The sequence below is a fragment of the Aulonocara sp. 'chitande type north' Nkhata Bay genome, linkage group LG1 (genome assembly GCF_057382095.1).
Source record: "Aulonocara sp. 'chitande type north' Nkhata Bay isolate Kocher_YH1m ecotype deep benthic linkage group LG1, A_spYH_male_GT1.1, whole genome shotgun sequence".
Taxonomy (NCBI): domain Eukaryota; kingdom Metazoa; phylum Chordata; class Actinopteri; order Cichliformes; family Cichlidae; genus Aulonocara; species Aulonocara sp. 'chitande type north' Nkhata Bay.
Genome location: NC_141344.1, coordinates 41581951 through 41596353, shown reverse-complemented (window position 1 = coordinate 41596353; position 14403 = coordinate 41581951). Strand labels below are relative to the sequence as shown.

Here is a 14403-nt window from a genome sequence, read left to right as displayed (position 1 = left end):
TTTTGTGATTTCTGAGGCTGGTGACTTGGATGAATTTATCCTCAGCAGCAGAGGTGACTCTTGGTCTTCCTCTTCAGGGGCGGTCCTCATGTGAGCCAGTTTTGTTGTAGCGCCTGGTGGTTGTTACGACTGCATCCTTTTAACAGGAAGAAAAACCCAGACGATAAGGCTTTTCCTTACCACTTTTGGCAAACATGTGATCATTGGGGGGCGTCTGATTTTTGTTATTTTCTCTCTATTATTGCAGGGTCTTTACCTTATAATATAAAGTGCGACTTGCACTATAGAAATAAAATTGAATTGAAATGACATGTATATGGGAGGTGTACTTTTGCAGAATTAAAAGTAAACATGGTGATATTTTGTGCTCAGTATTTTTTATTATCTCAATTGAAAACACAAACAAGAAAAATCTTGAAAATAAATCTTCTTAATTTTTTTTAAACTGTTAATAACAAAGGATTTTTGTCATTTACTTTCAGAATGTTCAGTTTGACATTTTTGATAAATAGGGAAACCATTGTTTCTTAAGAGGGTGGTGTGTGTCAAAAAAAGAGTGCCAGGAGTCTTTCATGAGGTTTTCCCAGCAGAACGTTGCAGTTCACAGAGATCGTCAATTTAATACACGCCAGAAGCGCTTTTTATTGTCACTTATTGACGTGGCCTAAAAAGAAACATGCTGTAAAATCTTCCACAATGAAGACAAGGCACAGTTTTCGACGTGGTGACGAACGCCACCACAAGCACTTGGGGGCGCTAGAGTTCAGAGAACAAGCATGCTGCATTTAAGGACGTTAGACTTTCAAAACTTTATTGTGACTCGTTCTTTATAAATGACTTCTTAATAAATGACGGCGTAATAAAATGACATACTGATACAAATTTTTGTCTTGGAAAAACGATTTTATTTTAATAGGCTTTTACACGTCACACTCAGCATTATCAGCATGTGTGTACACAATCAAGCAATGTGACTTTTGTTAGAACAGTTTCACGCAATAGCTCGTGCATTAGTGACACTTATAGTCACTAACTATATAACTACTACTGCTTTAATGTAAAGTGTTATTAACTATGGCAGAAAGAAGCTACGCTTTGGCTACATTTACACAGCAGATGAATTTAGACGTGTGAGTATGGTTTCACACGCAGCTTAAAGGCAGCACCGTCGGGCCCACGGGGGTGGAGGCGATTAGAAGATTTCTACGGAGCTGCCGTTGGGTCAAACCACTGTTAAACCCTTCGCGATCATTCTTCTCGACAGACATTCTTGCCATGTCTAGATAATGGTGAGAGTCGGACCACTACTGAACGCTAAGTGATAAAAAGCTACTGCGCTTTTCGATCGCTGTGAAATTCGTCCATGATCGACAGCGGGGGACGGCTTGATCGCCCGAAGGACCAACGACAGAGAATTGTTCAAGTGACGGCTTCAGTAAGACTGTTGCGATGCTACGTAGGCATCTGGAAGAAAAGGGCTTTTCTACCATGAGAGATTGCGCGTGAGCCCGGTTCTCTGGCGGAAAACGAGCTCTATCGACCCAGTCTTCAGTGTTTGTATCGAGACGATCGAGTCTTGCTTATCGCTTTTACCGACAGAGCTAATGAAGTTTGGGGGAATGGCAGGTCGAAGTCGAAGAGCCTGGTTTAGTGTTCTGTTGGGACTGGTTGTTGGGTTCACACTGGCTTCCAGGCTGATTTTACCCAAGGCGAGTGAGTTGAAGAAAGCTGGACAGAAAAGAAAAGCCAACTCTGCCGGGTGTGGGCTCAACGGGGGTCTCGGGAAAGAATACGGGGGAGTCTTGTGGCCTGAAGTTAACGGTTCACCGCCGACTGAGAAATCTGCTTCCAGATCGAACAATTTCCTATTTGTTGGCGTCATGACTGCCCAGAAGTACCTGAACAACCGTGCCGTGGCAGCACACAGGTATGTGACGCCACTTACGGAACAATGCCCGAACCTATCAATTTAATATAAAAGAACTAAACTTGGAAACGCACGGGCCTCAGTAGCCTCTTCAGTTAACCGGCTATACGTATTATAACGTGAAACATAATGATATTTATATGTTAGCACACAAATATGCCACATTATGTGACACGTATAGCAATGTTCTGTCCGCTACCAGCTCGTATGGAGAGTAAAACTGCTTTAACTTCGACTGGTCGTGGCTGAGGAGGTAGACGAGATCGTCAGCTGTAGATAATCAAACTGGATCACGACGAAGTTCATCACAATTTCTTCTTTTCGTTTTGTTTTAACATATTAGCAAACAGTTGACCCTTTTAAGCAGACATACCTGATGGCAAACAGACAGGAAAAACCTTAAACTTTTAAAAATATATTTCTAACAAAAACATCAACAATCAGTCTCTGCTATAGGCTTGAAAAGTGTGACCAGTTTTCTGAGAGCTTTACTTGCATGTAGTGCCCACTTCAAATTTCAATTGGATTCAAGTCTGGACATGTACAAGGTAATACCATAAACCCAGTTTTTGCTTTTTCGCTTTTCAAGCCATATTTTGCTTAATTTACTGCTGTGCTTAGGACGGTGATTCCTTTTTAAAGTTGTAAGTCCAGTTCAATTAAATCCAATTAAATTGACAAAGTCCCAATTCACAACAACCTCAAGTCATTTCGTATCAAAAGGTATAGACCCTACAATTTAGAAGAAAGAGAAAACTGAGTAAAACCCAACAGCCAGATAATCTTTTATGAGCAAGTGGAGAAGTAAAAATAAAAAATGTTTCAACAGAAAGTTCAGGCCATGACCCAGGCGGAAAGAAAAGAGGAAAGTACTCTTCTTTCTTTAGTACCACAGTACTGTAGACAGCATGTGTGCCAAAAACTGTAGTTCATCTGGAAGTGATGAGAGCACATGGGTACATGTTGTTTTTTTGTTTTGTTTTTTATAAATGGTGAAGAAAAAAGATGGAACTGTGACTGCAGTGAACAAAAAGCAGTGTAAGATAATGTCTGACATGTTGTAAGGGTAAGTATTTAAAAGAAGTGTAGCAGTGTTACCTTTCAGGTTACTCTACATTAAAGATTACTTTTGCTTTTATGTTTATTTTTGGAGAGGAACCATATTCCATCAGTTTCAGTGTCATTAAAACGTTTAGATTTACAGTTTGAAATAATCTTTATTGTCCTTTACTGGCCAGTAATTCCCACAGAACTCGACTGTGGTTGTGGTGATATTGAGGCATAATGTGTAGGTACATAGACACCCTGTATGTGTGTATGTTTGTAGAAAGAGGCACTTACATGGTTTCCTAACTTATTTAATAAATAATACCATATACAGACAAAAGCTAACTTTCCTCTGATTGGCTGTTCCTTACTGTTTCCAGAGTTGAGATGTCCACATCTTCTCTAACTCTCACAGCCTTTGGTATTTCTCAAGCTGCTGGTAGAGCTATATCGTCACAATGGGCGTCTTCCTCTGCTTATCCACAACTACTATGTCATATTGGTCACCTACCACCAGCTTGCCCGTCTATACCTGGAAGTCTCACAGGATTTTAGCTTGGTCAGTCTCAACCAACCTAGGGTGTGTATCCCATTTTGACCTTGGGACATCTAGACCATACTCGGCATAGATGTTCCTTTATGCTATGCCAGCCATTTGGTAATGGTGTTCCAGTATGCCCTGTCTGTGCTGAAGTGTCTAAGGTGCATCTTTGCACAGGCTGCACCTGGGGTCTTGCCTGGTGTGGTAGACCCCAGACTCTATCGCTCTTGTGCTTAGGGCTTGTTCCTGTGCACCTTTCAATCCAACTTTGGTCCAGCCATAGGATTGGCTACTTTTTCTATTGACCGGTGAAACGCGGCGTGCAGCGGCACATGAACAGTTATGGCCATTTTCCTGAAGTACTAATGGATCTATGTTGTTTTATCCTGAATAGTGCTTTTGGCACTCACTTGTCCTCAGCTTTCTATCTTCGGCGGAGAGTACAGTTATAGGGTGCTGGACGTGAGATGAAACCATCCATACGTAGTAAGGAGCTTTCTTGTCTTGTCATGATGATGTCTAAGGCAGATGTCATCATCACAAGAGCAGGACAGGGAGGAAAAAAGAAAGGTGGGGGATAGGGGGAGATGAAATAAAAGGATGGAGTACTCTGGTAAGAAAAAACAAACCTACAGCATCTGGAACACAAATTCCAAAATGCAGAGATGTACAAATCAGCAATGTTCTTGTAGTGTGAGAGAGTGTGTTAAGCCCCTTTTCCATTAGGACCTACTCTGATCAACTCTGAGTGGTTTTCCATTACAATCAAGTACCAGCTCATGTGCGTGGTCGCTGTAACGGTAATGCAGCTTAGCGTTGGTGGCGTAATTAATATGCGACATGAAAGGTACAACAAAGGTGGCCATCGAGGCAAGAATATACCCGCTGCCCGGTCTGTGACACGGGAAGTGGTGGTTTTGATTTTTGTAAATGAGACGCTCTTGTGACTCATCGAATGATGCCACCGACCAGCCAATCAGTGGCATGCAGTCAGACATCATCACATTTTTGTACCTGCTCGTATCGCTGTGACCTATGACACCCGAACAGTGACAAGTCCGTCCGATCCATACAGCTTCTGCACACCTATCCCAGCAGTATAAGAAGGAAGCCCCAGGTCGGGTGCCCACGTCCACAGCGGTGCTGCTGCATTACAGCCAGCAAAGCCACATGAATGACCTTATACATTGTGACCTACGTGGAGCTGATGAAAGGCTTTTTCACAAAACTATTATTCTAGGTCCAGCTCTAGTGTTACCTGACTGTAGTGGAGTAGTTGTGGCATTTCGAGAATTACAATTCAGAGGCAGGACTGTTAATTTACTTCATCTGGTCCTGGGGCTCTATTGTTTAGGAGACGCCGTAGGGCTTCATGGAATTTGGATGTAGAAAGAGGTGAATCCAGAACCACAATCTGTTCGTCATTTAACTTTGGTGGATTTGTATTGTTAAGAAAGTTTGCAATGTCAGCGTTGGAGGGATTCATCTGTATAAAGTCTTTAAAAGATTCATTTATTTGTTGTCGATCATGAGTAATGTTCCCAGTGGAATCCTTTAGAGAGTAAATAGTTTTCTTCCTTTTATAGCTTTAACAGGCTCTTTAGCAAGGACTTTTCCAGATTTATTACTATGTTTAAAGTCCTCCAAACGCAGCCTTTGCATCAGAAATTTTGTTCTCTCGTTAAATATTTCATTTTATTCTAGTTTTCTCAGGTTGTTAAATATGTGTGCTCTTGTGGTGAGCATAGGTATATTCTAATGATTGAATTGTTTGTGCTATTTCTAATACAAGCGGGGGTGGGGTTCCTTCTTATATGAGCAGTAAGATAATGTTTTGCCACACATTACTGCTTTTCTTGCTTCCCATAGAACACATGGCGATATTGCTGGTAGGTCATTACTATCTAAATACGTCACCCACTTGTTTTTGAATTATTTAAGGAAATCTTGTTCTTTCATTAATGATGTATTAAATCTCCAGGTCCTCGTGTCAGAGAGAGGTTGATTCCATCACTCTCAGCAATCATTCACCAGTATCTGAGTGTCTGTGATATCACTAACTCAAAGATAATCTAAGTGAGATCGTAAGTGCTGTACTCTGTACTCACCACCAGTGAGTGTACCAGTGGCCACTCTTTCAGTGACGAGCATTTGCACTACTGGCAAACAATGCTGCAAGTTTTAGTCATTACGTAACTGTACTGTTTAAACGGGAAACCTGCACCTCCAAGGACATTTTAACATGTGCCCTGGATAATGCAGGGATTGAACCACCAACCCTCTAGTGAATACAGTTAGTACCTCCTCAGCTACAGCCACCCACAAGGAGGACGTCATTAGACTAAAAAACCCAAATAAACCTAATCGAAACTTTAGAAATGGCTGTATCACCAATCTGGTACACTGGCCAGATATGCAACACCACACTTGTGGTTAGCAAATATGCAATTTGTGGTTAGTGTCTTGCCTAAGGATATTTGGCATGTAGACTAGAGCAGCCAGGAATCGAACCACCAACCTCCCATCTAGTAGTGCCTGCTGTAGCCACAGAGCAAAGTCGAATATTAAGGCTAAAGAGACAAGGAACTTGTTGAAGAGGACTTTAGTTACGTGGAGAGTTTTTGGCCGTTTGGACAAAGAAGCAGAGTTCTGCAAACTGTGTCAAAAGTGTGTTCCCAAAAAGGCAGGTAGCACCATAAAATGTTAACATCTTAAGTAGTGCCACCCTTGCACAGTGTGCAGTTGACAATATACGTGCACAATGCAATCCACAGACAATACCGAATTTTATTTGCACAGATACTTTTTCCCAGTCCATGCCTTGTGAGATAAAATAAAGTGGCACAGTGATATCACCAATGCAGCCGCCCATTTTATTCTAAAGGACATTATACCAGTAAGCACAGTTGAAAATGTTGGATTTTAAGCATGTTTTTAAAGTAATTGAATTCAGGTTGCCAACTCTTTAGCCATGAACCTTTCTGTCAGACGGCCTGTGCCCTGCTGTAAAGAGGTTAAAGAAACAGTTGAACAGCAAAGTCAAACATTGTTACCGTATCGGATTTGTGGCTACTCACAGGAGCCCGTTCAGTGAGAGACTGAGGTCACCAAAAAGCACCACTGAACCACACAGGAAGTCATTCCTGCCCGTGGCTCCCTGTACATCTCCTCCATCTAACACACTGTAAACACTGCAGTAGTTGCAGCCTTTCTGCACACGACGATGTTTACAGGTTAGAGTCGAATGTTAATCATATATATTCCACCGCTGTAATATTCGTTGTCAATATTCTTGATATTTATATTTGAGCGATTTGTATATATTGGTGCAGTTTGAATTGAACATTTGTCAAATCTGTAACATTCTGTTATTTAAATAGTTTAGTCTGTTACTGTTACACTCTTGGGGCAACTGTAACCCACATCCTTTTCTCAGGGATTAATAAAGAATTCTGATCTGGAGATGAACCTCACAGTTCGCTTTATTGAGACACTATTGGATCTTTTCTGTGTGTAAATGTATTGATTTTTATTTTTTTGTGGTAGGTAAATAACAGAATCGCTGTATTTTTCAGTTTTGTTTATTTTGTCCTTTGTTCACATTAGAAAGTTGTTTCCCAATAATCCAACACAATTTGAATCTATACAAAATAAATTGCACAGTATTGTTTTTTATTTTATTTTGTGTTAATGTCGGCTGCAGTTATGTGATCTGTTTTTCTACTTTGTTTGCTTTTGTAACAGTTAAAGCTTTTGTTTTCAGAATTAAGATTTTAGTTTTTCATACATAGAACACTTGTATAATATTCTGTAGTATGTGGTCACTTTGGGAGGTAGAACAGTTTGTCTACCAGTCCTGAAGGTCAGTGGTTTACTCTCTGGCTCTTCCAAGCTGCAGGGCTATATACTCTCTCAGATCTATAGGACAAAGGATGTTCAAAATGGGTCTTACAGACTCAAAATATGCCTATGCTGTAACCTACTGCACAGGCAAATCCTACAAGAACTATATGTATGATATGGGATCGTGTATACCTGTCCAGAGGATATGTGAAGACTGATCCACATGGTTTAGCTGCTGTATCCCAACCTCCGCCAAGCTGTGCATCTTAGGTGACATACAGTCCTCACTGCCCTATGCACTGCTCAGAAAATCAGTTTGTGCACTACTCAATATAGAAATGTATTTCTAGATCACAACAGTTTGGAGAAATGTCTGCCACCTTTAAAAAAAACAATTGGTTGGTGGGCGTCGGTGGACGCGTGGTTGTTATCCTCGGATTTTCGGTTCTCTTGGGTGCGGTGGAGGTCCGGGGCCTCCTGGGCATTTCCTTGTCTGCCTCTGGCTCTCATGGGGTGGGATTACTGCAGTCTCACCTTCACTTTTCAAGTCCGTTATATGACAAACACAGGCGTTCACGTCCTCTCTCTCTGGCACACACGCAGATGGTTTTTTTGGCTTTGTTTTGTTTTAAATTGTTACTGAAGACAATCAGAGGACAGGAATACCCCCAAAGAAGCAGGACCTGCTCCAAAACAGGCCTGTAATTGATAAACAGTTACATGTTGTTAAACCTCTTGAATTCAAGCCGGAAGTGTGCGCTTCAACCATAACTTGTTTGATTTAAACTCCGATGTGGTGCTATACAGAGGCAAAATGACTAAAACTGTTATTGTCACAATATTTGATGTTTAGCAGGAATATTATTGGAAGGTTATGATGCAAATTAGGAATATCACTAAAGTATGAGCTTTCTACCTCTGAAATAGCTGCTGGTTTCTAAATGCTGAACATTTATGACTGTGCCACCTGTTTCAGCCATATCCAGATGAATGTACCTAGTGGTGTCCTCTGCAGAATACACACTTGTTTTTGGTTGTCTTAGACATATCATCATAACACCAGTCCTCTCCTTTTGTCTGTGTTGATTACAGGACATGGGCACAGACAATTCCAGGTCGGGTGGAGTTCTTCTCCAGTGAAGGATCTGACACCTCCATACCGATCCCGATAGTGGCTCTGAAGAATGTAGATGACTCATACCCTCCCCAAAAGAAGTCCTTCATGATGCTTAAGTACATGCATGACTATTACCTGGATAAGTATGAATGGTTTATGAGGGCTGATGATGATGTCTACATCAAGAGTGAGAAGCTCGAGAGCTTCCTGCGCAGCCTCAATAGTAGTGAGGCCATCTTTCTGGGTCAAACGGGAATGGGGGCCCGGGATGAGCTTGGGAAACTGGCTCTGGAGCCTGGGGAGAACTTCTGTATGGGTGGGCCAGGCGTCATCATGAGCCGTGAAGTTCTTAAGAGGATGGTACCCCATATCAGAGAGTGTTTACAGGAGATGTACACTACCCATGAAGATGTGGAGGTGGGCCGGTGTGTCAGGAGATTTGCAGGTGTTCAGTGTGTCTGGTCGTATGAGGTAAGGTGTTTGTTTATTTATTTATCTGTGTAGTAATTTAGTTGTTGTACACAGGGCTTCCAAGTGTGAGGTGCAAGGGACTTATGGGTGGATTTGAGTGTATGTGGGCAGAGGAAGTGGTATAGGATTTATCTGGAAGGATTTAAGACCGATTTAGCGCAACATGCTGTTGTCTCTGAATACACTTCCATAAATTCACTTAGTAATCACAACAAAAGGCTTCAGTGTCTTTACTACCTGTATTGGGATGCATTACAAAAGTGCTAACACTGTATACTTTTAATGGTGCCAGTTGACATACAACATATTTTAGTGTAAAACAAGTCAAAAATGTAGCCAGCTCCATACAAGCTGACTCCAGGCAACATTATGCTTCCATTTCCATTTTCCATGGACCCTGTATGACAGCTGTGCTAATATTACAACCCCAATTAAACTGGAAAGAAACCAATCGTTTGCAAGTCCCAGGAACCCATATTTTATTCACAAAGTAACATAATAAACACATAATAAACATAATAAACTGAAAAAACGTGGCATGTTAAGAGTAATATTAGCTGAATTTGATTAGTTCAACAGTTTTGTTTTTTTTGGGGGGGGGGGTTGGCCTTTATTGGAGAGAGACAGGAAAGCGGGGAGAGAGAGGGGGGAGAACCGGGCCTACGTTCAGCTGCTCATCCCACTGGGCTAAACTGGAGCACGAGAACAACAGTTTTCAAAAAGATTGAGATGGGGTGCAACAATAAGGTGGACAAGTAAGTGGTAACTGACCAGTTGCCAGTGTCAGAAGTAAAGATGGGTTAACGTTCACCAGTACATAAAAACTGCATCTACAAATTAAAATTGCAAAGACGTTGAATATCTCATCATCTATATCAGGGATGTCACAGTCACATACATCAGAGGGCCAAAAAACAAATTTGCTACAAGCTGAGGGCCGGACTGGTTCAATGTGTATTAAAACATTAAAATGATTGCACATAACCTATTGAACCAAGACCTAACACAGTGTACTGTATATTATTTAACAATTAAATTAATAATCCAATATTTTCTGATGGCTCTGTCAGTTATTTCCAAAGAAAACATTTTCAACAGGCAAACAGCAAAAAAGTAAATGTCATTCATAAAGAAAAGAAAATATGCTCCTTAATATCAAGATGAATGCATAAATGAAGTTGCATGCATTGTAAACTGAAAGTGCAATATTGTGCTGCTCTGTGATCCAGTTACTGCTTTCCAATAGTAAAAAGAGAAAATTGAAAAAAAATAATCAAACCAGTTGTATTCTGTCTCATGGCTCTTATCTGCAATTTTCCCTGAGTCCATTAACTGAAAAATACATATAAATAAATAAAATACAATAAGATAAAATACAAAAATCTATGGCACACAGACAAAACAATACTTCAAAGAAAAATCCCGTCTTGTAGAAACAAATGTAAAAAATGTAACTGAATTAAAAACTAGAAATGCGTAAATGTTCTGCTCACTGATACTTGGTGGTGTCTCATCTGTTGTACGAGTTCATCAATGTTCGGGGTCGGGCTCTGAGCTGAGGAAGTCCTCAGGATTGAGTCAAGGTGTTTATCAGTAAGACGGCTCCGGTGTGATGTTTTTAGCTTCATCAAAGAGAACAACTGTTCACACAGGTATGTGCTGCCAAACATGGAGAGCGTCTGAGCAGCTTGGATGCGCAGCTGCGGCATTGTGTCGGGGATGAAACGTGCAAACTCGGCGGCACCCGCTCTCTCATATTTTCCCCTCAGTGTGTCATTGCACTGGAGCTCAATCGACTCCATCTGGAGGTTCGGTGGTGCGCTTTCCACATCAACTCCAAAAGGATTGGCAAGTAGTTCAAACCTGCTTCTTTGAGCTTCAAAGTCAGCAGATCGGCGTCGGAACTCGGCGGCAAGTATGTTGAGCGGTAGAGCGCTTCTCTTTCGTGGTCTGGCAGCTGGGGAAGTGGCTCAAGGTTTCTTTCTGCGTCTCCCACAGACTCAGCTTGGTTTGAAACGCCGTCACCGTACTGCACATATCAGAGATGACACGCCCCCGTCCCTGCAGTTGCAGGTTCATCACGTTCAGATGGCTTGTGATGTCGCACAGAAACGCCATTTCACACATAAATGTTTCATCTCAAAGCTCTGTTGTGTCTTTCCTTTTGCTTTCCATGAACAGACAGATCTCCTCACGAAGCTCGAAACATCTTTGCAGCACCTTTCCCTGGCTTAGCCATCGCACATCTGTGTGATAGGGCAAGTCACCATGCTCTGTATCTAACGCTCCCAGAAATGCCCTGAACTGGCGGTGATTTAAACTTCTGATGAAGTTAACTGCGCGCGTTATGATGGTCATTACATGTCACATAACGACTCCTGGTGTATTATGCAGTGATAAGCTGTCAGCTCCTCTGTGACATTTTCGTCCTGCATCCTCTCACGTATCCTTGCCACCAATCCACTCCTGTGTCCACTAGGGATGGGTATCGTTTAGGTTTTATCCGATACTGGTGCCAAATCGGTACTTTTGAAACGGTGCCGGTGCTCAAACCGGTGCTTAAAGAATAGAGAACACAAAATTGGTCCAAAAACCTCTCATGCTCAGCTGTTTTTTGTAAAAAGATAACAATGTTAGCCTTTTCTGCAGCTATGGGGCATATATGGTATCACTCTTGACTGGAAGCAGTGCTTAAACAATGGAAAAAACACAAACTTTGTCCTAAACCTCTCATGTTTAGCTGTTTTCCACTTTTTCTTTGGTCATTTTAGCTTTTTGGCCATTGTGAAGGGAGTATCTGCCATCAAACAAGAAGACAGCCGCATGTAGCTATGATGATGTTTGCTAGTTCACCTTACATGCATTAATGTAATAACATGTTTAGCCTACTCAACGTAAATTACACACGAACAACATTAAGCTACTCACGCAGAGAAGAACGGCTGCTGCTGCATCATCATCTGTCATCATTTATGCTACACTGGCAGGGCTAGGGGCCAGGACTCTCCTCTTCGTGTTTTTGGGGGATGTTGCATAACAGGCAACCCACCCGCAGTAGATGCGCTTGGTGTGAGGTCTCGCAGCAAGCTATCAAATACGGCGCATTTCTGGGCTTTTAAAAAAAAAACGCTATGCGTCGCCAGGTGTTTCATCGGATTCGAGGTGTTACCTCCTTTGACAGCATCACAGTATCAGCTTAAAGCACTTGTTGCTGCTGAGTTTGCTCTAAAAGAACGTACGTACCTGGGCCCGCCTACTATTCTCGGAAACGTAAAATGATTGGCTAGAATCTAAAGTGTATCACAGCTCAGGAAAAAAAAGCACCGAAATAAAGCACCGAAATGTGCGCTGCTTTTCGGTCTGGTTACTACCGTTTATGTCAGAACCGGTGCCATCATGGCACCGGACACCGGTACCCATCCCTAGTGTCCACACACCGCGGGTGCTCCGTCTGTTGTCAATCCCACGGGTTTTTCCCAAGGCAGTCCCATCTCATTTACACATCTGGATGCCTCTTCATACAGATCTTGTCCTGTACTCGTGCCATGCATCGGACGTAACGCCAAAAACTCTTCTGTTACGGTCAGGCTGCAGTCCACTCCACGAATGAAAATTGACAACTGGGCAATGTCAGTTGTGTCAGTGCTCTCATCCACAGCAAGGGAATATGCAGTGAAATCTTTTCCCTTTTCCACAAGCTGTTCTTTTAGATTGGTGGACAGCTGGTCTACACGTTCAGCAACAGTGTTTCTGCTCAGGCTCACGTTTGACAGAGATCAGCATGGGTAGCGTTTGGCTATGAAACCGTATACACAACAAACAATGCACCCTGGACTGGCAATGTCAGCTACGGTAGCTTTTGAATCAGTCCGTACAAGCCAGTAAATTGACGGATTCTTATACAGCACTTTTCTGTTCTCCTGAAGCACTTAAAGCCACTTGAGACGGGCTACCCCTTCATAAAAAGAAACTGAAATATTATTGTAAAAATTGTGGCTGATAACAATAATATGATTTTCCTTTGTTGATATACATGTTATTTTGGCTGGACACAAATCTCATGTGAAAGAACTCATATTGCCATCACAGACAGATTTCCAGTCTCTTAGACAGACAGGTGTAATACCGCTTATTGATTAAACAGTGGAATCAAATTATACCTGGAAAAACCTAGATTGGTCCATCCCATCGCTATACTTCACTTTCTCTTGTATTCGTGGCTTTGTCATTTGTGTACTTCTTAATAACTTATTTGGAGAGAAACCTTTTGCTGCCATTGAGCTTCTCCTGCACTCTCTGCACATTCTGAAAGAAAACAGTACGAGACTTTTAATTGTCACTGAAGTTCAAAAACAGCCAAACCCAGTAATGACAGGGTGAACTTTTGTTTTGATGTTCTTTTTTTATATTATGCAACAATACAGTGCAGTATTTCCCTTCTTGCTTTTTTATTTATTTATTTGTTTTTATTTTTGCATATTTGTCACACTTGACTGTTTCAGATTATCAAGCATATTTCAGTATGCTTTAACACACGATACAAAGAGATCCCAAATACTTTCAAAATGCAGTTTGATAATTTCATCTGTTTTTTAGGAGACCTGAAATGTTCCTGTCTCTAAAGTAGTTCGTGTTGATGCCTGTTGGTTAAATGTGCTCTACGCTGTAAGTAAAATAGACTTACTGGTCAATGCAAAAGTTTCAGGTGTTATTGAGGTACATTTTTTTTTACTTCTAAAAAAAACAATTATCTAACACAATGCAGTGGGTTACGTGCTGAACATAGAAAAGAGAAAGAAAGTACTGATCCAATACCATTAGCATCTTTGGTGTCGATATTTAGATCAGCCCGGTCAGCTCTATTTCAGTGTATTTGAGCAGGATCTGGCTTCTTTGTGCATGTGCCTGCTGAGTTCTAAGTGTTGCATCTCTGAAAACAGTGATTTTCATTTGCTTCTCTCATGCAGTAGTTTAATGCAATCAAAAACGAATATGAAGCATTTTACGTTCCGTACCGCTCAATGTCACACAGTGAAGGAAAGCGCTAATTAATAAACTGAAATAACAATAAAGTGTATTTGAAACGGTTTCCTCCTGCCGTTACTTTAACGGACATTATACCCAACCCAGGCTCCAAATGTCTGACTACTCATAAAACTATAATGCTTCTAAAGCTCACAAAACAATGAAGAATGTTATGTCTTAACGATGTACAGAGTAAAATATATCTGCCACATTGAAGTGTCGAGGGTTTCAACTAGCTGGTGCTGGAGGTCTTAGTTGCATGGAAGCCAATTTCCATTGTTAAGAGGGGGAAAAAAAGATGTCTCAAATGCAAAAGTACAACCACAGAATTGTTACTTTGGTTCTGTCACTGCAGTAAAGGCCGCACTGGCTGTCCAGAGGCACTTAGAGGCATTCAGCCAAGTCTGGATCTACTCACTGTCCTAGTGTGTC

General features: G+C 41.5%; 1 protein-coding gene and 1 pseudogene across 1 annotated transcript in view; one reads left to right on the top strand and one right to left on the bottom strand.

The window, feature by feature from the left end:
- Positions 1-1189: 1189 nt before the first annotated feature.
- chsy1 (chondroitin sulfate synthase 1) overlaps positions 1190-14403 on the top strand; it is a 30611-nt gene continuing 17397 nt past the window's right edge. Inside the window, exons 1-2 of the mRNA XM_086296718.1 lie at positions 1190-1927; positions 8451-8946. Of these exons, the coding sequence (XP_086152844.1) occupies positions 1605-1927; positions 8451-8946 (819 nt within the window). The 5' untranslated portion in view covers positions 1190-1604. The remainder of the gene's footprint in view (positions 1928-8450; positions 8947-14403) is intronic.
- Positions 9898-13135, bottom strand: LOC147339602 (general transcription factor II-I repeat domain-containing protein 2 pseudogene; annotated as a pseudogene).